The sequence below is a fragment of the Raphanus sativus genome, unplaced genomic scaffold, assembly GCF_000801105.2.
Source record: "Raphanus sativus cultivar WK10039 unplaced genomic scaffold, ASM80110v3 Scaffold1354, whole genome shotgun sequence".
In the NCBI taxonomy this organism is placed as follows: Eukaryota; Viridiplantae; Streptophyta; class Magnoliopsida; order Brassicales; family Brassicaceae; genus Raphanus; species Raphanus sativus.
In genome coordinates this window covers 482-22,871 of record NW_026616666.1, presented here as the reverse complement: position 1 = coordinate 22,871, position 22,390 = coordinate 482, and the positions used below count along the sequence as shown (strand labels likewise).

The 22,390-nt window shown below is 39.6% G+C and overlaps 8 protein-coding genes and 1 pseudogene across 13 annotated transcripts; 5 read left to right on the top strand and 4 right to left on the bottom strand.

Annotated features, from left to right (window-relative positions):
• Nucleotides 1-6: 6 nt before the first annotated feature.
• Nucleotides 7-784, top strand: LOC130504091 (putative lactoylglutathione lyase). Its single transcript, XM_056998678.1, has 3 exons — nucleotides 7-120; nucleotides 201-353; nucleotides 493-784. The coding sequence occupies exons 1-3, from the start codon at nucleotides 25-27 to the stop codon at nucleotides 532-534; spliced, it is 291 nt and encodes a 96-aa protein (XP_056854658.1). The 5' UTR covers nucleotides 7-24; the 3' UTR covers nucleotides 535-784.
• Nucleotides 785-1,105: 321 nt separating this feature from the next.
• On the top strand, nucleotides 1,106-3,213 carry LOC130504090 (aminomethyltransferase, mitochondrial-like). Of its 2 annotated transcripts, none has more exons than XM_056998677.1 (4): nucleotides 1,106-1,268; nucleotides 1,640-2,218; nucleotides 2,301-2,419; nucleotides 2,513-3,213. In XM_056998677.1, exons 2-4 carry the CDS (start codon nucleotides 1,655-1,657, stop codon nucleotides 3,057-3,059), a joined length of 1,230 nt encoding a protein of 409 aa, XP_056854657.1. In that variant the 5' UTR covers nucleotides 1,106-1,268; nucleotides 1,640-1,654; the 3' UTR covers nucleotides 3,060-3,213. The 2 variants fall into 2 exon arrangements, with proteins under 2 accessions (XP_056854657.1, XP_056854656.1); XM_056998676.1 differs by having other exon boundaries at nucleotides 1,108-1,268; nucleotides 1,634-2,218.
• LOC108820624 (uncharacterized) lies at nucleotides 3,112-7,125 on the bottom strand. 3 transcript variants are annotated; one of them, XM_056998675.1, is made up of 9 exons: nucleotides 6,573-7,125; nucleotides 6,396-6,501; nucleotides 6,234-6,326; nucleotides 5,931-6,126; nucleotides 5,646-5,824; nucleotides 5,316-5,548; nucleotides 5,062-5,231; nucleotides 4,893-4,933; nucleotides 3,112-4,364 (listed from the first exon to the last, which is right to left on the bottom strand). In XM_056998675.1, coding segments are annotated over exons 1-9 (1,383 nt in total). In that variant the 5' UTR covers nucleotides 6,937-7,125; the 3' UTR covers nucleotides 3,112-4,363. The 3 variants fall into 3 exon arrangements, with proteins under 3 accessions (XP_056854655.1, XP_018449108.2, XP_018449109.2); XM_018593606.2 differs by having other exon boundaries at nucleotides 3,112-4,933; nucleotides 6,573-7,124; XM_018593607.2 differs by lacking the exons at nucleotides 3,112-4,364; nucleotides 4,893-4,933 and having other exon boundaries at nucleotides 5,091-5,235.
• A 262-nt stretch (nucleotides 7,126-7,387) lies between these two features.
• On the top strand, nucleotides 7,388-9,194 carry LOC108819224 (25.3 kDa vesicle transport protein SEC22-1-like). Its single transcript, XM_018592220.2, has 6 exons — nucleotides 7,388-7,546; nucleotides 7,740-7,978; nucleotides 8,096-8,256; nucleotides 8,340-8,486; nucleotides 8,618-8,694; nucleotides 8,941-9,194. Exons 2-6 carry the CDS (start codon nucleotides 7,791-7,793, stop codon nucleotides 9,022-9,024), a joined length of 657 nt encoding a protein of 218 aa, XP_018447722.1. The 5' UTR covers nucleotides 7,388-7,546; nucleotides 7,740-7,790; the 3' UTR covers nucleotides 9,025-9,194.
• A 65-nt stretch (nucleotides 9,195-9,259) lies between these two features.
• Nucleotides 9,260-10,027, bottom strand: LOC108819669 (pentatricopeptide repeat-containing protein At1g11900-like; annotated as a pseudogene).
• A 641-nt stretch (nucleotides 10,028-10,668) lies between these two features.
• LOC108820622 (aspartic proteinase A1-like) lies at nucleotides 10,669-14,711 on the bottom strand. The gene is made up of 14 exons (XM_018593601.2): nucleotides 14,557-14,711; nucleotides 13,421-13,776; nucleotides 13,276-13,336; nucleotides 12,927-13,021; nucleotides 12,730-12,842; nucleotides 12,479-12,647; nucleotides 12,356-12,395; nucleotides 12,166-12,230; nucleotides 11,966-12,079; nucleotides 11,788-11,852; nucleotides 11,486-11,642; nucleotides 11,250-11,369; nucleotides 11,071-11,159; nucleotides 10,669-10,984 (listed from the first exon to the last, which is right to left on the bottom strand). The coding sequence occupies exons 2-14, from the start codon at nucleotides 13,769-13,771 to the stop codon at nucleotides 10,900-10,902; spliced, it is 1,524 nt and encodes a 507-aa protein (XP_018449103.1). The 5' UTR covers nucleotides 13,772-13,776; nucleotides 14,557-14,711; the 3' UTR covers nucleotides 10,669-10,899.
• A 1,050-nt stretch (nucleotides 14,712-15,761) lies between these two features.
• LOC108834017 (uncharacterized) lies at nucleotides 15,762-17,369 on the top strand. The gene is made up of 3 exons (XM_018607384.2): nucleotides 15,762-16,694; nucleotides 16,894-16,935; nucleotides 17,020-17,369. The coding sequence occupies exons 1-3, from the start codon at nucleotides 15,875-15,877 to the stop codon at nucleotides 17,148-17,150; spliced, it is 993 nt and encodes a 330-aa protein (XP_018462886.1). The 5' UTR covers nucleotides 15,762-15,874; the 3' UTR covers nucleotides 17,151-17,369.
• Nucleotides 17,370-17,645: 276 nt separating this feature from the next.
• On the top strand, nucleotides 17,646-19,316 carry LOC108834016 (uncharacterized). The gene is made up of 7 exons (XM_018607383.2): nucleotides 17,646-17,974; nucleotides 18,059-18,125; nucleotides 18,201-18,247; nucleotides 18,503-18,590; nucleotides 18,694-18,827; nucleotides 18,916-19,014; nucleotides 19,103-19,316. Exons 1-7 carry the CDS (start codon nucleotides 17,687-17,689, stop codon nucleotides 19,175-19,177), a joined length of 798 nt encoding a protein of 265 aa, XP_018462885.1. The 5' UTR covers nucleotides 17,646-17,686; the 3' UTR covers nucleotides 19,178-19,316.
• LOC108820627 (glycosyltransferase BC10-like) lies at nucleotides 19,291-22,167 on the bottom strand. Of its 3 annotated transcripts, none has more exons than XM_018593611.2 (10): nucleotides 21,699-22,167; nucleotides 21,488-21,604; nucleotides 21,260-21,360; nucleotides 20,818-20,889; nucleotides 20,582-20,663; nucleotides 20,362-20,442; nucleotides 20,197-20,238; nucleotides 20,012-20,068; nucleotides 19,763-19,909; nucleotides 19,291-19,661 (listed from the first exon to the last, which is right to left on the bottom strand). In XM_018593611.2, exons 1-10 carry the CDS (start codon nucleotides 21,978-21,980, stop codon nucleotides 19,497-19,499), a joined length of 1,146 nt encoding a protein of 381 aa, XP_018449113.2. In that variant the 5' UTR covers nucleotides 21,981-22,167; the 3' UTR covers nucleotides 19,291-19,496. The 3 variants fall into 3 exon arrangements, with proteins under 3 accessions (XP_018449113.2, XP_056854654.1, XP_018449114.2); XM_056998674.1 differs by having other exon boundaries at nucleotides 21,765-22,167; XM_018593612.2 differs by lacking the exon at nucleotides 20,818-20,889.
• Between the last annotated feature and the right edge of the window lie 223 nt (nucleotides 22,168-22,390).

Below are 22,390 nucleotides of genomic sequence, written 5' to 3'. Positions count from 1 at the left end.
CGGATGAAACAGTACACCATAGGCATGATGGGATATGCTGAGGAACATGAGTCGATAGTTTTGGAGCTGACTTACAACTACGGCGTGACTGAGTACACAAAGGGCAATGCATATGCACAGGTGTCAGACTTAGACTCTTGCTACTGTTTGCGTTCTTTTACTTTGATCGTTAACTCTTTTGGTCTAAATGTAATGAACAGATTGCAATAGGCACGGATGACGTGTACAAAAGCGGTGAAGTTGTGAAGATAATGAACCAAGAGCTAGGAGGAAAGATCACTAGAGAAGCCGGACCTCTTCCTGGACTCGGCACCAAGATTGTCTCGTTCCTCGATCCTGATGGCTGGAAAACTGTAAGTAACTGCACATTTGAGAAATAGATGAGTCTGTTCCAGTTGTCCGAAACCATATTAAGCTATTGTATTGAAGATTCTACCTAGATTCAGCCTTTGGTTTTCCTAAAAAGGTTTGTTTGGTGGTTAAAATGATCAGGTTCTGGTAGACAACGAAGATTTTCTGAAGGAACTGGAATGAGGAGAGAGAGGGATGATGATGGTCAAGAATAGATCACAGCTAAAAACGTTACCATAATAATAAAATATGTGATCTTTTGAAGTAGAGAAAAGACTTAGTATTTGATCTAAATAAGATGTTGGTGGTTCAGTACTTCACTTTTTGTGTGTCGTGTGCTATGTGCTTGTTCTTTTTTAACTTTTGAGCTAAAAACTCTGTTACGTTCCTGAATAAAATATACCCACCATCTGGTTTTGGTGTTTACCGGTTATGAATGGTCTAGTAGAATTCAAAATTTCTGTACCAAATTGGTAACTCGATTGAAGACCGGTTGTAATGGATAGAATGTCTACAACTCACAAGAAAGTTGTATCACAAAATGGCACAAAGATCAAACATTTCTTTTATGTTTTGCAAAACTATAGCATATGTTTATTTTGATTTTACAAAACTATAAAGGAAGAAGAAGATAATAGAACATACACTTACCACTCAATGAGGATGTGGTTGCTTTTTTGGATGATGTTTGCCTCCACACCACCACCAGCCCTTTCTTTTTCTCTCCCATATATTTTCCCCACATCTCTACTTTAATTAAATTTTCCAACTTTTTAATCCCTAAAAATATATAAAAGCCCCTCTTATTTTTTATTTTGTTTACTACCGAACCATCAGTTAATTGTACCAACACTACAAAGGTAGTAGTAGGATTCAGGAATCTCTCCAGAGGCAAACAACACAAAGTCTCAATCTTTGTAAGATATCTTCGCGACCCCTTTTCATTTCTTCTTCTCGCGTTTATGTTTTCATTCACAGATTATTGATTGCTACAACATTTGTTGATGTATGTTCTCTGTTTCCTTCTTTTTTTGTATGAACATGGAAGTTTGATCTCATTACAATTACTGAGCTCCCAGATTGTTCTTTCAGATGTTATTTAACAAATCTAAATCTTATTGTTAAAAGACTTTATGGATTCAAAGTGTTCACCTTTTTTGTCTATGAGATTCAAAGTGTTCTCCTTTGGATGAAATGCATTCATTCATCTCTCTCTCTCTCTGGATGAAATGCATTCATTCATGTGGTTTTGATTATACTTGGATCGAAACTGTGTATATAGGTTAAGGAGGAGGAGGAGAAGATGAGAGGTGGGAGTCTATGGCAGCTAGGCCAATCCATAACCCGTCGTCTTGCTCAAACCGACAAGAAAGCCGTCTCACGCCGCTGCTTCGCCTCTGGCGCTGCTGACCTTAAAAAAACCGCCCTTTACGACTTCCACGTCGCACACGGAGGAAAGATGGTTCCTTTCGCCGGTTGGAGCATGCCGATTCAGTACAAAGACTCCATCATCGACTCAACTGTTAACTGCAGGGTCAACGGGAGTTTGTTCGACGTTGCGCACATGTGTGGCTTAAGCCTCAAGGGCAAAGACTGTGTGCCTTTCCTCGAGACCCTCGTGGTTGCTGACGTGGCTGGTCTGGCTCCTGGAACGGGGAGCTTGACAGTGTTCACGAATGAGAAAGGAGGGGCCATTGATGACTCGGTGATTACTAAAGTGACTGATGAGCATATCTATCTGGTGGTGAACGCTGGTTGTAGGGATAAGGATTTGGCTCATATTGAGGAGCATATGAAGGCTTTTAAGTCTAAAGGAGGTGATGTCTCTTGGCATATCCATGATGAGAGATCTCTTCTCGCCCTTCAGGTTTTGTGGCTTTTATTGATTTGAAAGCTAATGATTGTTTCTTTTTTTTGTGTGGTTCTTGAACCTTTTTGCAATGTGTTAGGGTCCTTTGGCTGCTCCGGTGCTTCAACACTTGACTAAAGAAGACTTGAGCAAGCTTTACTTTGGACAGTTCCAGATCCTGGACATTAATGGTTCCACCTGCTTCCTTACCAGGACCGGGTAATGTTATATCATGTTTCACTCTCTTCTCTTGTTTCTTTCTCCAAGTAGACAATACAGTTAATGAATCTGTCTGTTGTGTGTGGTTTACAGGTATACTGGAGAAGACGGGTTTGAGATCTCTGTTCCATCAGAGCATGCAGTTGATTTAGCCAAAGCAATCTTGGAGAAGTCCGAGGGGAAGGTAAGGCTTACTGGTCTAGGAGCAAGAGACAGTCTCAGGCTAGAAGCAGGGCTATGTCTATACGGTAACGACATGGAGCAACATATTACTCCCGTCGAAGCTGGACTCACATGGGCCATAGGGAAACGCAGAAGAGCAGAAGGAGGGTTTCTTGGCGCTGATGTGATCCTCAAACAGCTTCAAGACGGACCTACTATCAGGAGGGTTGGATTCTTCTCTTCTGGACCGCCGGCGAGGTCGCATAGCGAGGTGCACGATGAGAATGGGGACAAGATTGGAGAGATCACGAGTGGTGGGTTTAGCCCCAACTTGAAGAAGAACGTAGCCATGGGGTACGTGAAGTCAGGTCAGCACAAGAACGGGACCAAAGTGAAGATCTTGGTCCGTGGGAAACCTTATGAAGGCAACATCACCAAGATGCCGTTTGTGGCCACCAAATACTACAAGCCATCATAATATGTGTGTCTTCTTCTTCTTCTTCTTTGACCTGTTTCTCTTTCTTTTCTTAAAATGACTTCAGTTCTGATTTGGTCTGAAAGAGTACGTTCTTTTGCCAAGAGGGCATATATGCTTATTCCACTGTTATTGAAATAAATCTTTTAACACCAAATTATAACCATGCTCACATAGTTGAACAATTACAAGTTCGGGAATATTCACTTATTAGAGTACGTAGTAATAATAGGAAAATAAGACTTGGTTGCCAAGGGTTTATATATTTTTTATCCGGTAGAAAGATTTAATCTTCTGCAGCCATGTCTCATCTTCTCAGGCGGCTCAAGCTATCCCTCCTCCGAGTAAGCAAGCTACCTCCATCTTCTCTTTGTCTAGTCACATGGCTGCTCTCCTTTTTATTTTTTTATTTTTTGTTGCTTTCGTATGTTTGGTTTAATTACAAACTAATCATTACGCAGAGAAACCTCACCACCTCTTCTCGGTGCTTCTCGTCTCCCCCAATCTATTACGTCAGGGGTGCTGAATCATGGGAACCAGTATCTAGCGAAACTATCTCGATTCCTTCTCTTAAGGTGCCTATGGAGTCACTGAAGGAGATAGGAGTCATAGGAGCATCCCATGGCTGGGTAGCAACTTTGAAAAACGGAGTGGTTTGTCTTCAAGATGGCATACATCTCCCTGATACAGACCCGAAACGCATCCCTCTTCCTCCTTTTGTAACTCTGCCTCATTGCCAAACCCAAATCGTGACCAACGTAGCCATGTCCTCTTCTTCTCCTGACGAGGATGAAGACTGTATTGTGGCCGTCAAGTTCTTAGGACCTCAGCTAAGCTTGTGCAGGCCTGCTCAGAAAGATTGCAAGTGGAGCAACATCAGAATCACAGACCCCAGCTTCTTCTCCTCCCTTGTAATGTACTCTAAGAGAGATGAGATGTTCTCCATGCCTGCATCTAGAGGCCACTACACTGGATCATGGGATCTTGGGAGACACATAAAGGAACCAAAGGTGCAGATGCTGCGGCTTCCCGATGGAGATTCATTTCCGGAAATGACAGAGGACGAGTGGCAGAGATTAGAGTCTTGTTGTACAAAGCAACACTACTTAGTGGAGTCTTTACACACTGATGAGACTTTTATGGTGAAGTGGTACAGAGAGAGCTGTCCCATTGCCGCCGCCGATACTTTGAAATTATGGGATCATTTCCTTGTGTTGAAGATAGACAAGGAAGGGAACGCTGTTTACACCAAAGACATTGGACATCTCTGCATTTTCCTCTCCAAGTCTGAAGCTATTTGTATTCCATCTAAATCAAATTCAAATGGCAGAGTCAAAATCAGAGTCATAAACAGCGTCTATATGTTGAGAGAGCACGAGTTTGCCATTGTCATGATTGACACTAACCGGAAGTGTTGTAGAACACCTTTCTCTTCCTCTTTACCTTATTATATTTCAAAATACTAATGGTGTGTCTCACTCTCAATTCTACTTATGCTTCAAAAGCTTATTGCTGTACATGTTTTATTTTGTTGTGTTCTTATATTCATTTCATAATATTTGATGATTTTGATTACACAAAACTTCATCAATAAATAATATCTTCATATCTTTGTCTATAGCCACATGGGAAACAGTGAGCACATAGCAGAGCAAATAAAAAAAACTAACCGGTTGGTTCTCTACTTTTACATGCTGAGACTCTTTAAATCAAGTGAATGGATAAAAGTTTGAGAAGAGAAGAGATCCAAGAAGGATATAGGCAGCACAATATGACCATATCAAGTATCCCCATTTACTATTATGTTTAGGAGATGCAATCAAATGAGATGCAAACCAGTAAAGAGGAGGGCTCGCTGACAAGAACCGTGTTGCAACCTGCAATAATAATAAATCACAACACACACACACACACACACATGAGGACAGTGAACAACTAACTACCTCGATGTCATATTAACTTGTGTACACGTTTATGTTTTATGATTCTTGAGGATTGTAAGTACCTGAACATGCATGATGAAGAACGCAGTAGCTGCCATTAGACCCAAGTGTACGACAAATGGGAAGACATCAGCTGAAAAGTATCCTGATGACGAGTTAGATTCGGCAGCTGTATCGGTGACAGTCACATCCTTCTTCCGGCTCAGTTTTCGCTGCCTAATGTCACGGTTCCCTTACTCAAGAAAATAGAGAGGATCCATCCATCAAAGAGTTCAGTTTCGAAACTATAAAATTACATATAGAAACAAAATAATACCTTCATTTGATGAAGTTATAATAACATCTGGCTCAAGCACATCCTTGAGAGAATAAAGCCTCGCAGAAGATCTCTTTTCTTTCTCAGTAGCTTGAAAGCCCAGAGAAAGAAAGAGCTCAGGCCGAGTCTTCACGTAACTTACAATAGAACACAAAGCTAGAGACAGAATTGGGGATGCAAGCAGAAAGTTGGGAAGCTGTTTGAACTGAAAGTATCTAAGGAAGCCTACTCCCCTGTTACAATTCCATGTCACCAAGAAGGCTCAAAAATCAAATACATAAAAAAAAAAAACTTGCAAGAACAAGAACATGGTTTATTGTTCAAACTTACCAGTAATGACTTTGAATGAAGTTATAGAGCAAAGGTACTTTTCCTTTGCACCAAGGCCTCAATTCATCTAGCTTATGTCCATGACATATGTTATAGTATCCGTATGCTTGAAATGCGACAAAAGGAAGACAAATGCACACGCATCGAATAAATCCAGTAACGAAAACCTGCACAGATAACTGGCCAGAGAAACAAATCACTAACGGTACCAGAGAACTCAAAAGAGCTAACACCAAAGTAAAAAAAGCTAAGCTGTAAATCATTCATAGTTTATGTGTAACTCACACAAAGGCGCCTTTTAAGAGAAAAAGCTTCGTATGCTCGATGCATAGTCTGGAAACAGATATAACCAGCATTGAGAATCCCATTGGACCTTGCACAGCCAGAAAGAGCAAACCAGAGAACAGCCACATTGCTGGTGCCGGATAACAAGTGGTACACGCCTCCAATAGAAAACAGAGCATACAGACTTTCTGAATATCTGAAAGTTAAAATGGAAACAGTCTCATAAGAGAACATCTCTTTGACTATCCTTAAATAAATAAATAAAAAAACTAAAGAGATCATTGATTGAATACACACACTTACATTGATGAATAGAATATGGAGGCTGGATTGAAACAGAAGATAACAGAAGCTCTGAACGAAGCTTCAGTGTCCTTCAAGATAATAACTGAAACTCTGTTACCAAAAGACTGATGTAAGACAGAGGAACTCAAAAACTATTTGATTGATTGCCAAAGAAGGTACCTGAAGAGATAGATAGCAGCAAATACGAAGGCCACGTTGGTGACAACGTAACCAGACAACACCATTACAGCTCGAAGACCAATCAACGGAACCAAAGGCGCAAAAACTGTGAATCCCACAAAGATGCTCATTAGCGAGAGAGAACTCAGAGAATCAGAAACCAGGGGGAACGTTAACCTGTGCGAGAGAGAAGGGAGATGAAGAAGGGAAGGAGAGGCAAGAAGGCGTAGGTCTGCTCATACTCGTACCCACCACACTCCGTGATCCTGAGGAAGTACACGCTGTCCCAGACGACGCTGTTCTCAAGCGTCCTCGATACTGAGGAGTTAGCTAGTAGCAACGGAGGAGGAGAATCTTCCGCGACGACTTCGTCTCTGTGATGAAGGCAGGGAGGGTTGAGCGCCGCGGATGTATCGTAGGGTTGGAGGAAGCTCCGCCACATAAGGGTTAAGAAGAGGACGAGAAGTCGCGAGAAGGTTGCGTATTTGATCAAGATGCTTTCTTTCCTCGATTTCGAGTTTGGTTCCATGGCTTTGGACATTGCAGACGCAAAGCCTCCTCCTTCGTAAATGAATTGACTTTTAGTGATACTCCGACAGTAATGGAGATCCAGTAGACATTGAAGACGAATCGAACTGAATAAACTTAAAAGGAATGTAGATAAAAAAGGAAGCTTGACGATTTGTGATTTTGAGCAGAGGAGAAGAAACAGACGACGGAGAAGAATAACGAATTTGGAGTCAGTTTCAAACCCTCTAACCGAGAAAGAGGTTTCAAGAACCGCCCGGTTTACACCAATCGATCCGGTCCAGTTTAAAAATATCTTTTGGACCAAATAAAGTTTTATTACAAACGCGTAAAACGTTATGCGAGCGTCGACTAAACACAAACGTAGCGTTTGTGAAGCTATAGATCAAACGCGCCACGTCATCGAAGACATGTCAATAAAACGCGTCATAAGCCCCAATCACATGTCACCGAAACGCAGAACGTAGATCGTCGTCATAAATTAACATTTCAAACAACAAAAAAATAATAATAAATCATCCCCCTTGATAAACCCTTTATTAATTTTCTTTTTTAATTTATCTTTTCCTTCCTTGGATCATCGTCCTGGTTCTCAGATCCTCAAATCGAGAAGAACCATTCAGGTTAGTTCCAACTCTGTGCTTTCTCGTTATAGATGTATACATCTCATGTAGAGTTTATTTGCGATTTTTACAATGATTTGCTTCCGTTTCGGATCGAAAGTTTGGATTTTTATATATCAGATCTTTCGAATTCGATCTCTCTCTCTCTCTCTGTTGATGATTGCCTTCCTTACATTTAGATTGATAATTGCAGTGAGTTTTGTTGTTATTGGAGAAGAAGGGAAGGGAGTAAGGTCTAATCAAGATGGTGAAGATGACATTGATAGCTCGTGTTACCGACGGCTTGCCTCTAGCCGAAGGTCTTGACGATGGACGTGACTTACCAGATTCCGACATGTACAAGCAACAGGTCAAGGCCTTGTTTAAGAATCTCTCCAGAGGTCACAACGAAGCTTCGAGAATGTCCGTTGAGACTGGCCCCTATGTTTTCCAGTATCCTTCTTTAACAACATCTCTTACTTATTGATTTGATTTGATTTGGTTTTATCTTAATGTTTTGAGTAAGAACAAATACATGTATGATATTTCCTTGATGAGAGAAATTTTTAGTTACATCATAGAAGGACGTGTTTGCTACTTGACGATGTGTGACCGCTCTTACCCTAAGAAACTGGCTTTCCAGTACCTGGAAGACCTCAGGAACGAGTTTGAACGTGTTAATGGGCCTAACATTGAGACAGCTGCTCGACCTTATGCCTTTATTAAGTTTGGTATGTGTGTGTGTGTACTGTAGATTATTTTCTGTATTATTCATCAGCTTCCTTGGTTTCTCACTCTCTTTTTGTTTTTGTAGATACTTTCATACAGAAAACGAAGAAACTGTACCAAGACACTCGTACGCAACGGAATATCTCTAAGCTGAATGATGAACTCTATGAGGTCCATCAAATAATGACGAGGAATGTGCAGGAAGTCCTAGGTGTTGGTGAAAAGCTGGACCGTAAGCAGACACATCTATTGTTTTTTATCCTGTGATCAGTTAGTAGTTGTGTACATACATGTGTTGTAATCAGGAGAGTGATATGCTAATCATGTACCATCTACTTCTTCTTGTTTTTTTTTGTAATGCAGAGGTGAGCGAGATGTCGAGCCGACTAACATCTGAATCTCGTATATATGCTGACAAGGCTAAAGATTTGAACCGTCAGGTGAGTATCTGATTGTATACTCCATCTATTAGACAATGCAACATTGGTCACACGTCATGAGATACTCTCATTTCTTGTGATCATGTTTAGTTTTATAACTTTATTGCACAAGTTTGTTCCCTCTATTACACAATGCCGACATTGGTCACACGTTAGGAGATGCTCTCGTTGTCTTATGATCATGTTATAGTTTATAGTTCAAGTTTGTGAGCATATGGTTCTGAAAGATTTTGTTTGGTGAACTAGGCTTTGATCAGGAAGTGGGCACCAGTTGCGATTGTGTTAGGAGTCGTGTTCCTTCTTTTCTGGGTCAAGAACAAGCTTTGGTAAGAAGGAAAGAACCTGAGGCTAGACTTCTCCAGACATATATCGACCGGCACCAAAAAATATCTTTTTTTTTTTTTTTGAAAGTGAGACATTGACACACATTTTGTAGTAATGCAAACTTTATGAGACTAGTCATATGAATCATCCCATCAATACACTTTTTAAACCTTTGATTTTCATTTCACAAGGTTCTTCAAATCAACACCAAACTCAAACTAACCAGAACTATGTTTTGATTTCATAACATGTTCCTACTCGAAACGAAATAACTGAGACTGTTTAGCATTTCACTTACGAGTCCAGCTTATCCCAAGAGATCCAAAACCGAGTTGTAAGTGATCACATCTAGTTTACATTCCCACTCTTTTCATCTTCTCAAGTGTCTTACCTTATCAATCTGTCGAGACTCAGCAAAGGCAAGGATGATTCTGTTTATTACTATTGACCTACGCGGAAGAGAAGAAGACTCGGATACTTCTTTGAGAAGACTCAGCAAGTGCACGCAATCTCGGTGTTAATGAAGGCTCTGGGGAGGTTGAGATAACAATTTGAACTCAAAGGCGCAGTACCCGCTTGGGACAGCAACAGCTCTCTGAAAGCTCTGCAAGAGAGCTTGGTATCGTTCAGCTCACAGGCTGCTACAAGAAGGTTCTTGAAAACCGAAACAGGCTAGCAAACGTTCTTGTCTCTTGTAAGGACTGCAACAAGTCATTCGCAGCAGAGAAGTTCCCTTCTCTTGTATACTTGTCCACAAGATTCGTGTAATCCATTTTCTTCAGGATATGTTCTCTTGTGTCTATCAAAGAGTGCATCGCGTAGAAAGAACAACTCCCCAGCTCAATTCAGAAGGAGCTAACAAGATATGCTTCTGCAATACCAAAACGTCTTTGAATCATCCATCAATCATATCATACTACGAAACATAACATGAAAAGGTTGAATCTTAACGATTGTCCACTTGTCCATCTTCCTCAGTGTCTATACCTCCAGAGAGCTTGTGTTGCATTACATTTCCAGGTTTTGATTTTTTGTTTTTTTGGGCTAAAAGATTACATTCGAAAAATATTGAGCTATTTCGTAAACTATCATAAACTTCAGGGTTTGGAAACGGATAGTCTCAGTTCAAGCCTTGGAACTAAGGGCATCTCCAATCCAACTCCATTTTTTACTCCAAAATGGAGTAAAAGTGAATATGGAGTAACATATGCTCCAACCCAACTCCATATCTCAATCCATTTTGAAGTTTACTCCATAAATCGATTAATTTATTTTTTGTTTGTTCATGACCCCATTATGGAGTGAAAAATAGAGTAGGGTTGGAGCAATTTTACTCCATATTCACTTTTACTCCATTTTGGAAGAAAAAATAGAGTTTTACATTGGAGATACTCTAAGTCTTAAGTCTTCCGCTTTGGTTATTTACCTTTAGTTGCTAGTGATTGTTTAGCTCTTTTCCATCCTCTGATTCAACCTACTTACTCAGATTGGATGTGGATGGTCAGTTTTTACTTTAGTTGCTTGTGTGTGATTGTTTAAGAGTTTTTTCCGCCTATTGGGTTTAACTTCATTCCAATAGGGCCAAATGTATATGATGAGACTTTTTTTACAAGATCACAAAGCATAATAAACAAAGGTGGGCTCTCCGGAGGCAGAACTTTTATTTTTAAAGTTTTCAGCAGAAATATATACAAAGCCAATGCCTTGAAAACTACAAAGGCCTTTTAGTCGTTAGGAAACCATAAAAGATAAAAGTAGCTGCGCCAACATTTCTACCACGACTCAGTTTTTAACACAAACCCTTCCACAAACTTACAAACATCACTTGGAGACACATATTGTTCACTTAAAAGCCAACTAAAAACCAGCCCAACCGTGTGTTTAGGCTGCTTCGGCAAATCCAACCTGCGCTTTTCCAAAGTCAAACACGGTGTGGTATTTGCCCATGAACACATCTCCCAAGATCCTGTCACATTTTTACCACCATGCTTCTGATTAGCAAAAGAAATAAATAAATAGAACTTGTGCTGAAGTGTTGAACCGATTACTTACCAGAGAGGTCCACGGGGTGGAGCAACGTCGAGTGCAATAAAGCCACTAATGCACTGTGCTGCAGCGCCCTCACCAACCTTCAGAACATACTGTTCATACCACAACATCACCAAGATATTAGAATGGGTAATAATATTCAGGTGTCCACAACGAGATATGAATCATGTTCTCAATCATACCTCCTCTGGAGAAAGATCAAAGACTTTGCCTCCGATGGTGAGCGAAACAGTTGGCATGGTCGAGAGTTGTGCACAGTCCACTGCAGACTCTCCCATTGGGCTGGGAATACGCTCGCATAGCTGTTCAGAAAAGAAGAAGAGAAAAACAGCAACCGTAGCAAATGAACAGGATCAGAACAACAATGCTTCAAAATATTTTTGATCAAAACTGCTGTAATAGAAGTTTGTTCTTGTACCTCGTTGACGTATTCCAATATGCGTTCCTGGGTCATGTTCTGCCTCAACTGGCTCTGAATCCAAACAACTGCCATCTCGCATGCAGAACACGCGGCATCTCCTACACCATTCGACAATTTGGCGTTTTCCTTGTCCACCACCGACTCAATGCCCATACTAAACAATAAAAGGAAACATAAAGTAAAAAAACAGCCGATCAATAAGAAACAAAAACTAAGATGAAGAAGATCTTGGACTTAATTGCAATCTCCCCATAGAATATAGCTTCTCTATATCATAAACGAACCCACTGGAAATTTACCTGACACCACGTTTACCATCGAAAGTGCACAGACCAATCTGCGAACAGATTTTCTTCGGCTGGGTCTGCAATCCGAAACGGGAACCGTAAGTCAATTTCATTTACATAACAAGAGTTGCATATACAACATATTATTTGTCACACTAGATTTTAAAGCTAGTCCAATAAGCATACTTACTTCAGACAAAAGCAGATCCAAGATGGTCTGCCCGTACTGATCTACGACAGTCTTGCACTGCTGGCTAGCAATTCCAGCTGCTCCAATAGCATGGTTTATCATGGTGATTATAGTCTACACAAAGAAAACAAAAATAAGAGTGTATTACTACCAATACTATACTTGAGAAAACACTAGAACCCCTTCAAATTCATGCTTACTGTTGGACCCGCAAGCAAAGATGTTCCAGAATCTGCTATAGCAGAGCAGCCACTTTCGCAGTATCCTGTATAACAAAAACTGAACTTTAGATCCAGTCCATGCCAGTAAACATAAACAGTAAAACATTTTCAAATTTGTTAGGAATAGCTATATATAATATACAGAAAAAGCATAGTAATGTTAACATACCAGTGGGTGCACCGTCAATGAGAACATCACCCATATCAAACTATTACACAAAAAGGCTCGAGTTAGAAACTTGGAATACTTTTGCGAGAAAACCAAGAAAAGGAAGGTAATATAAATACAAACCTGCCAGTAACCCTTTTGTGTCACAGGGACATAAGTATGTTGTCCCTTGAAATGTTTTGGATCAACACCTCCAAACACAAGTTCACCACCTTCTTCATCCGCAGCGTTACGGTTAAGCCAAAATGAAAACACTGGCTCCTTGATGAGGCCTTGCTTGAGCATGTTGTACCTGTAAAAACAAGACATTATAGCATGAGATTGATACTACAAGAATGTAGTAAACTCAACCCAGTAAAGAGAAGAAAGCATACCAAACAGGAGCAGCATTTCCAACAGAGATCTCTTGGAACCCAAGACCAAGGATACCATCAAACTTAGCTACAACAAATGTCAAACCAGGCTCCTTGGTTGCCTCGATAAACTCCTGATATGATAGAGAATGAGGAAGATCAGCGATGTAGAATAAATAGTGGTAAGAGCTTTGAGTACGGTAGGATAGATAGTTTACCTGATCCTTGACAACTAAATCGCCGACGGTGACGGCATCATTACTAAAGAAACCAGCAATAGCCCCAGTTCCGTAATGAATTGCGGCGGATTTTCCTGCATTAAAGGCGAGCAACTTAGTTATAACTTTACAGCTCACATCAGTAGCGATGTTGCATCTTATAACAAAGGTGAGAAACACACTGCACATAAAGTCGAATTTAAGTGGCTAAAAATGGATTGCCATTATACTATCTACCACTAGGAAGTTCAACTGGTAACAGATACCATTAGAAACAAATCACACAATTTTCGATACAGAAGCCTCATTAAGACTGCATAACTAAATTAGGAATAGAGAGAGAACACACCATTCTTCTCATATGTGCTTGAACGCGAAGACTTGTACTTGGGATGCAAAAGACATGCAAGCTACACAACGGACAGAACACAGTTAATTTTCTTCTCAAACGAATATCGAGCACGGCTAGGAAGTTCAGACTAAACGTTACTCACCGAGAAATAGCATTTTGATGATGGCACCCAGAGGTTAGAGCTTCCGGTATCAAACACCACGGTGAACTTCTGCGGTGGAGTACCAATAGCGATCTCACCGTAGTACTGAGCGTCCAAGTAATTCTTCAGCGTGACAATGTCAGCATCCCCCGAGTCTCCAAGGTTGTAAGCTCTCAGGGGCTTTTCTTGGTGGGAACCAAACGCACGTGCAGCAAGACCGCTTTTGGGATCCAACTTGAGTTTCTTCAGGCCAACTCTGAAGGTCCCATCGTTGCGCTCAGCAGAGGCAGAAAGAAACAGCAGGAAGGACACCACGAGAGACACAGCAACCGCTCTAGAGTATATTCCCATTTCACCTATTCATTGATAACAAATTAGGTTAGAAATATAGAATAAGGCATACCATAAAAGTCAAGAAGAATCTATGTAAAAAAATAATATTTATATTGAATGGATAGACTTTTACTTGGTCGGCCTCAAACAGATAAAGATTGACAAGGTAACACGCATTAAAAATGCTCTAACTATCATCTTACTTTGTCTCCCTCAAATAGCAACCAAGCAACAACAATAGCGTGGAAGAAATAAATAAAATTAAAATAACTTTATTGACTTTCCAAATGATAAAGACGTTTCCCTTCTAATTAGGAAAAAATAATTCGATGCTGAAGTCATCTTTTTATGTTGTACGCTATACAGAAAATTATTATTCTGACGATTACAATAACACTTGGAAACACTAGCATCCCAAAATAGGAACGATTCTTCAATCTTACAAAGAACTATAGAAAGGAAACAATCTCGATTGCATTATAACTGAATGATTCACAAGAAACTTGAGATGATAACAACCGATTAGACGACGATAAGAGCTACAGTATCAAACTCATCAAACGCTCCTAAACCAAAACTCACACCGATCGAGCACGATCACTACTGAAACCTTTGATAACTAAACTAATTAGATCATAGAATAATAATACTTTTCAGATTCGCATCGCTAAAACTCACACCTAACCGCTCAAAAAAAAACGCAGGTAGATTCGTATATAGCTACTAGTAAGCGAATCGAAGAGATGCGATAACGAAGATGACTATAATACAAGAGAATCGATCAGTTTCCAAGGAGAACTCACCGAAGCTATCGCACGAGAATCTCAGGAAATTGAGGGGAAATGTATATTACGATGAAGAAGAAAACGAGGAGGGGTTGGTTGCATTTATTGAAGAAGAAAGATGACTGTGACGAGGGGAGCATGCTAAATTAACAAGGCTGTGCCCTGAATAAACAATGACAGCGGGGCCCACTGATATAATCGCGTCAGAACAAAGAGAAGGAGATATTTCTTGAAGAATCAGTTTTCGATATTAGCCGTTGGATTAAGATATAATGAACGATCAGATTTTACCGTTACGGATGGATAGGAAGGCATAACTCAGCAACCGGCAAGTATTAAAATTAGCGAAATGATCACGTGCTTACGAATTTAGGGTGGACTACCTGTTCTTCCAGAATCTTAGCCGTTGATTGAGATGTAACGTGTCGGCTCGAAGGGTTTTCTAACTGTATTCTGCTCTAAAGCCCAACTAAAATAGGAAAATTTAATGTTTATATTGGGCCTTTTGAAATCCCAATTACTGATCCAAATTATACATTTGAATTAGCCATGGGCGGGTGTTCGGTTCAGTTTCGGGTAGAAACCATTCGGTTTTGGATATATTGGATATATCATTACTATACCCAATCGGTACTTATGAGTTATGAGATTTCGGTTCGGTTCTACTCCAGTTTCGGATCGGTTTCGGATATCGATTTAATACGTGAATCAAATATATATAGATAAAATATTTTAGTTAACATGTTAATATAAGTGGTCTACTGGTTACATACTTGCATAATCGTCAATCCAAACAAAGTTCGAGTTTCTAAGATGTCAATTTTATAAGTATTTACTATATTTTAATATGAAAATACCATATATATTTATAGTATAAGAGAGTAGATGAAAGATAATGTAGTCTTGTGGTAGTAATGTTCTCACCCTTTCTATCTAATTCAGGTTTGAATGGTATTGATGACATTTTACTTTATAGCTGAGAGGTTAAACTTAATTTTTGGATATTTAGATATCCATTCGATTCTCGGTTCGGTTCCGATTTTTCGAATATAAAAATATATAAACCATTCGGGTATTTTGAGATTTTGGTCCGGTTTCAGTTTTGGGTATTTTGGTTCGGTTTCGGTTCGGTTTTTCAGATCCGGCTTTTTTGCCCAGAGCTAATTTGAATATTAGAGAAATCTAAAATAAAATAAATAAGTACTGACACATGATAAAATTTATGCTTAACCTCCATAACAAGACATTCCAAGCTTACTCAACACTTCACACCATTAAACTATAGTCTCTTGATTAAAGATCTGCCCTAAACCAAAAATAAAACAAATTCTAAATAATGTCTCCACTTCAGTCCTACTCAATGTTCTTCTCCATTCTCATAATCATCCTTCTTCAATCATCACCAACATCATCCCAATCACATCTCTGCAGATCTTCTTGCGGCAACATTCCAATAAACTACCCTTTCGCCATCGACGACGGTTGTGGAAGCCCTTATTACCGTCACATGCTCATCTGCTCCGACAACAACACCAAACTCCAACTCAGAACGCCATCCGGTAAATACCCTGTTAAATCCATAAGCTACTCTGATCCTCACCTTCTTCTCTCGGACCCATACATGTGGAGCTGTCAAGATCGAGACAACTTTCGACCAACGAGATCTTTCAGCATCGACTCAAGCACACACTTCACTGTCTCCCTTCAAAACGACTACTTGTTCTTCAACTGTGATCCAGAGAAAGTCATCGTCGAGCCTAAACCGCTCTACTGCGAGAGGTTTCCCGATAGATGCGACTCGTCGTGCGATAGCTCGAGCTACCTGTGCAGGCATTTGCCTGAGTGTGGTGGATCGGTGTTAGGGTCTAGGGTTTCTTGTTGCTCGTATTACCCGAAAGCGACTCAGTCTCTTAGGCTGATGCTACAGAACTGCGCGACGTATACGAGTGTGTATTGGAGGAGTAATGGTGCGGGGAATGGGCCGTACGATCAGGTTGCGGAGTATGGGATTAGGGTTGATTTCGAGTTTCCGGTTACTATGAAGTGCCTTCTTTGCCAAGAAACGACTAAAGGTGGTGGAGTTTGTGGATTTGATACGAAGACGCATGAGTTCTTGTGTCTTTGCAAACAAGGCAATGTCACTACTTACTGTAAAGGTAATTTTTATCTTTTCGTAATTTTTTTGTCTCTTAAACATTCCTCGTTTGTATTTATTTTTGATTAATACTAATCTCATATTAACAATATGTAATGGTGTTGAAATATATGTAACTAACACTAGAATTTCAGTTTCCAAAACCTACGTTGTATTATTCTACTGCTACATGTATTGAATCTTTTTGTGATAATTTGCAGATCCTAACTTCGAAAAGCATAAACGCATTGGAGCAGTCGCAGGTAAATTAAGCAAGATTACTATTAGTACCATATGATATTTTTCTACTCATCTTATTACAACTTGTGAGTTGTTGTCGTAATTAGGAACGGTGACGGCGGTTTCATCGGCCGGAGCTATTGGCGTTGTGGGTGGAATCTTTTGGTACTTGAGGAAAGTGAGAGCCAAAGCTCCAGTCACTTGTGGAGTTCAAAGCAATGAGAACAGAATCTTCTAAAAGCATTCAAACATGTTTTTTTAAGGCAAAGCATGATATCACACTCTTCTTTTCTTTTCTTCTTTGCATTCCTTTTGTTTTCTTTTTCTTTTTATCCTTAAGTTTGTGTAGATTACAAGCTTGGGATAAAGAATTTTGTATTTTTGTTATGTTTTTTCTTTTCGTAGTTTTTTCTTTGAAATATATAGTAGATCTTTTGGTAGTTATCATTTACCAATCAAGAGAACTTAATTATTTAAACACTTTTTCAAAACAAAAAAAAATTATTTAAACATGATTGGTGTTGAAAATTTGACAACAAAAGAAAATTACACTGTAGAGCATGTCTTGATCAAAAAAATAAAATTACTGTAGAGCATGGCTTGATCAAAAAAGTAAAATTACTGTAGAGCATGGCTTCTAATAGCGTCCCGGGTTCGATTACACTTGCAGCGAAATATTTTCACACATCGAAACGCAGCGTATAGTGCGTCTCTTTCATTCTCTTCCACAAAACTGTGACCAGAGAGTGTGATTAAAAAAAGCATTAGCTTCAGATGAACGATCTCGAAAACGAAGAGAAGCCCACGAACGATCAGTCAGGACACGTGGCGGAACCGGCTATGTCAGCAGCGGCAGCAGCAATGGATGGTGTGGCGGCTTTACGATCTGTGTTCCAGCGGGTGAACCAGGCGGCGGAGAAAGCGGGTCGCGCGTCGGATCGGATACGGGTCGTGGCTGTAAGCAAGACGAAGCCAGTTTCTCTGATCCGTCAAGTATACGACGCTGGGCACAGGTCGTTCGGAGAGAACTATGTGCAAGAGATCATCGAGAAGGCTCCTCAGGTTCTCGAATCAATTTGAAAGTTTGATTCTTTGAATTGAAAAGGTCTGATCTTTTTTGTATTGTTTTGCGATTTGAGATTTCAGCTTCCTGAAGATATAGAGTGGCATTTCATTGGGAACTTGCAGAGCAACAAAGTGAAGCCTTTGCTAAGTAAGTTTTGTCGTTGGTACATTAGTTATGTCTTTAATATGTTCTGTTCTTAATTGTTTGCTTGTCTCTGATCAGCTGGAGTGCCTAATCTTGTGATGGTGGAAAGTGTGGACGATGAGAAGGTAATTTATTCTTTCTTGTTTTGTGTTATAATAGGACTAGAGTTTATTAGTTGTTAACTGTTGTAGCCTTCTTTCGAGGTGTTAAAGGATATATACAAAATCCAGGATCTTTGGGTAACAATACCGTAGATAGTGAAAAAAAAAGACTGTAGATAGTGGAATGAATCTGTAGAATGATGTCAAATGTTTTGTTGAATCTTTTTCTGTGGATGTGACAGTAATTGGTTTTTCTTTTATTACGTTTTTGCTTTGTAGATTGCGAATATGCTTGATCGTGTGGTTGGAAACATGGGAAGAAAGCCTCTGAAGGTCTTGGTCCAAGTGAATACCAGTGGCGAAGAGTGTTAAGAATCTGAGAATCTCCCAAAACTTTTTCCTTGCATCCAACTCGTATGTTTTCCATTTCCACATTTTCTTTACACGGTCATCTCATTGATACTTTGCAGCGAAATTCGGCGTGGAACCCTCGGGATGCGTAGGACTAGCAAAGCACGTGAAGGAAGCCTGCTCGAATCTTGAGTTTTCTGGTTTGATGACGATAGGGATGGCTGATTACACCTCAACCCCAGAGAACTTCAAGGTTTGTATAAATCTGAACTGAATCTTAAGAAACGTTTGGTAAATATTATGGGAACACTAAAACAAGGCTCTCTTTTGTTTCTGTTTAGATGCTTGCGAAATGCAGAAGTGAAGTGTGCGAGGAGCTTGGAATACCGGAGGAGCAGTGCGAGCTATCGATGGGGATGTCCGGCGACTTTGAGTTAGCCGTAAGTGTCTTCTGAGCAACACCAACTCTGAGTTCTGCTCAGAATGTTAAAGGTTTTCTTTGTTTTTTTGAACTTTTGTGATTTGCAGATTGAACTGGGAAGCACAAACGTGAGAATCGGATCGACCATCTTCGGGGCGAGAGAGTATCCTAAGAAAAAGTGAACTTCTGCAAAAGCCAAAACTGTGATTTAAACGGCAAAACCAGTTTCGAGGAAGAATAAATAAAATGTTGTTTTATTGTTTGGTTGAATGATGATATGTTGTATAACATGATGTTGATCAAATCCCGTTTCTTCAGGCATATTGATAGAAAATGTTACCAAACAAAATTCGAAAATAGTTGCTTGACCTCACGAGTGATGTTATCAATGCTATTCCCTAATCTATGTGAACTCTCTGTTGCTTGTCCTAGAAGATAACCATTTCTCAGTTTGTAACCTAAAACACTTGCTTACACCGTTGCTGAGTTAAGTATATCGCTTTATAAAGTTATGTTTTTAGACGATCCTATTAGTCCTTCCCTCACAAGGCGCATTGCGGCTCCTTCAGTGAATTTCCTTGCAAAGATAAAGCATGGGACGGGTTCTGAGTCTGCCTTGCACCATTCTGTTCGTGATTCAGTCTCGTAATAGACATGGTCTATTTTCTGTTCCAGGAAGAAAAAAAAAGAATTAATGATTACTCAAAGTATAGATTTTATGGTTGTGAACTTGTGATGCTTGTCACAAACAAGATATAATAATATACCTTTATTTCCTTTATTTGGCCAGGGCCAGAGTTTTCAAATGTGAAAGTGACGGGATGCCAAGTTTGGGTTTCATATTTTGAACCCGAAACGTTCCATACAGTATATGTCAGTGTTCTTCGTTCCATTTCACTCTCTAGTCCACGCATCTGGAAATAAATAAAAAATGGTATATAACGTAATTAATACGAAAGTTTTTAGATGGAGAAAAGAAACAACAAACTGAAGAGATGCTTCTAAGATAGGATTACCGTAAGCAATGTTTGCACATAGTGTTCATCAGGGATGCAGTTGCGCCGGTTCTGTCTCTGAGTTCACATCAAACGCCACAGGTTTAAACATCAGCCGTTCAATTGAGAAAGAAAGATGCATATCAACGGAGAGAAGTGTCATATATACAATCAATGAAAAATGCGAATGTGGAAGTATCACTTACAAAAAACAACCATGCCTCTTCGGAACCTAAAGGTGGAGCTCTCTGCAAATCGAAAGAGAAATCACCAAATCATTTGTTGTTTCTTCAGCAAAAAGGAATCGATATTGACATTAAAACGATTGCAAGCAGTAACGAAACTGAATCCACATAAAGCCTGATCTTTACCTTGCAAAATTTCTTAAAAACTGGGAATACGATATCATCATTAACAATGACCTCTGCATGACTTCTGATCACAGATATCCACTGTAATTAGAAGAAAAAAACAAGGATGAGATTAAAATACCCATGAACTGCAAAGGAACCAAGAAACTCCGGCTTCAAAAATCTTAGTAAGATAATCAATTCTCTAATGTTCGTATCAAAAGCGAGATAATGAAGATACCTGGGAACCTTTTCGCCATTTCTCTTCAGGTATGACAGAAGACATATTCACACTGTACCGTGTCTCTTTAGTATGAAGAAAACTGCAAAACAGAGAGAAACACAGTTATCAACATCTAGAAAACTCCACTTACTATACACCAGCTATCATCAGGCCGTAAAGTCAAATTGTTCCAGTAACATATTTATTAGTACTGAGAAAACTAAAAAAAAAAAAAAACTAGACTTCCAATCTACCTATCCACAAAACTCCTCGGTGACGAGATAACATATCTGTATATATAGTCAAAGTCATATAACGGAGCACATCTGCAAAACAGAAAATAGAAGCAATGTGAAGAAATAATTTCATAATCATATATATATACTGGAAGTCAAATGCACTAAACTAAGGTACAAGCAAAATGCTTAGAGTGTGAGAACATATATATATATACATATATATATGTATGTGTGCTCTGTAAAGCACAAGACCGCTCCTGCATTAGCAAGTTCACATCTAAAAACCAAGAGATACTGTAATTGACTAACCATATACTGCCGACTAATCTCATATGCAAACATAGAGTAAACAAGCCATTGGAAGGGAATATCAAATCAAGGACGTGTAAGAAAAATGCAAAATCCAGCAAAGGGAAAAGCAATTAGATGAGTAGTAATAGTTGTCAGAGAAGCGGACCTGTCAGAGAGAAGAACAAATCTTTGATTTGAGTGATCCTCTAAAGCAGAAGCAAACAACAATCTCTCAGCCGCAATCATGCTGGATTCTCCCCATTTTACCTATAACAGTGACACCCTTAGTTTAGAGATTCATCCACCATAATAATTCCTAAGAAGAGTTAACAAATGTCCCAATCCAAAGGCTTAATTTTCCTTTACATCTCTGCTGATACTGAACAAGACTCACCTTGATGCTATTGTTCAACTGACGATAATAGAAAAACTTGGATCTGGTGGTTTCCTCATTAAACACGAAACCAGGTACTGAATGTACATAAACAGAGAAATTCGCCTCATCAACACCCTGCCAGAAACAGCAATTACTTTTTGTTCTTTCCAAATTTAGAATATGACAGTGACATTAGCTATAATCAAAATATATATTCAGTTCTTAGAACCTTGAAGAAACTATCCCATAGAAAGTCAAGCGGGAGATCACGCCGAGCTAAGAAAAGGAAAGCGACCTTCGGACGACGACGGTCGCCGGAGTAGTAGTAATCACGGAGCGTGATATCATCACGAGATCCCGCCGCCACGGAGAGTGTCGTCGTGACGGGGGAACGGTACTGCATTTGGATCCTGAGGAGAGCGAGAAGGCACAGGGAGACGGAGAAGGCGATCACGAGCTTCCACCCGAGCCACACGACGCCGCGGCGCGACGACACCGATTTCCTCGTCATCTTGTTAAAACCTCACGGAGGAAGATTTTTTTGCGATCAGTCAGTCACCGTCGAGCGATCAGCATCGTTTTAGGGGTTTTTTGAAGTCAAATTTGGTTTTTTTTTTTTTAGGAGAAATCGAAACTGAAGAAATTTGGCATTAATACATTTTTGGAATTGAGAAATGAGAAGGAGACAGCAGATGACGATGATGGTTAGACGTAGATTATTGTTTTATACGTCGTCGTATGTAGTAGTCCACGTTCACGTTTAAAAGTTCTGTGGGACCCCAATATAATTACAAGTCTAATACTCCCTCTGTCCCACTTTAAGTGATGTTTTAGGATTTTTATTTTGTCCCATTTTAAGTGATATTCTCACTAATCTAGGTAGAATTAAATATGATTTGAATTTTATGACCAATTATAAAA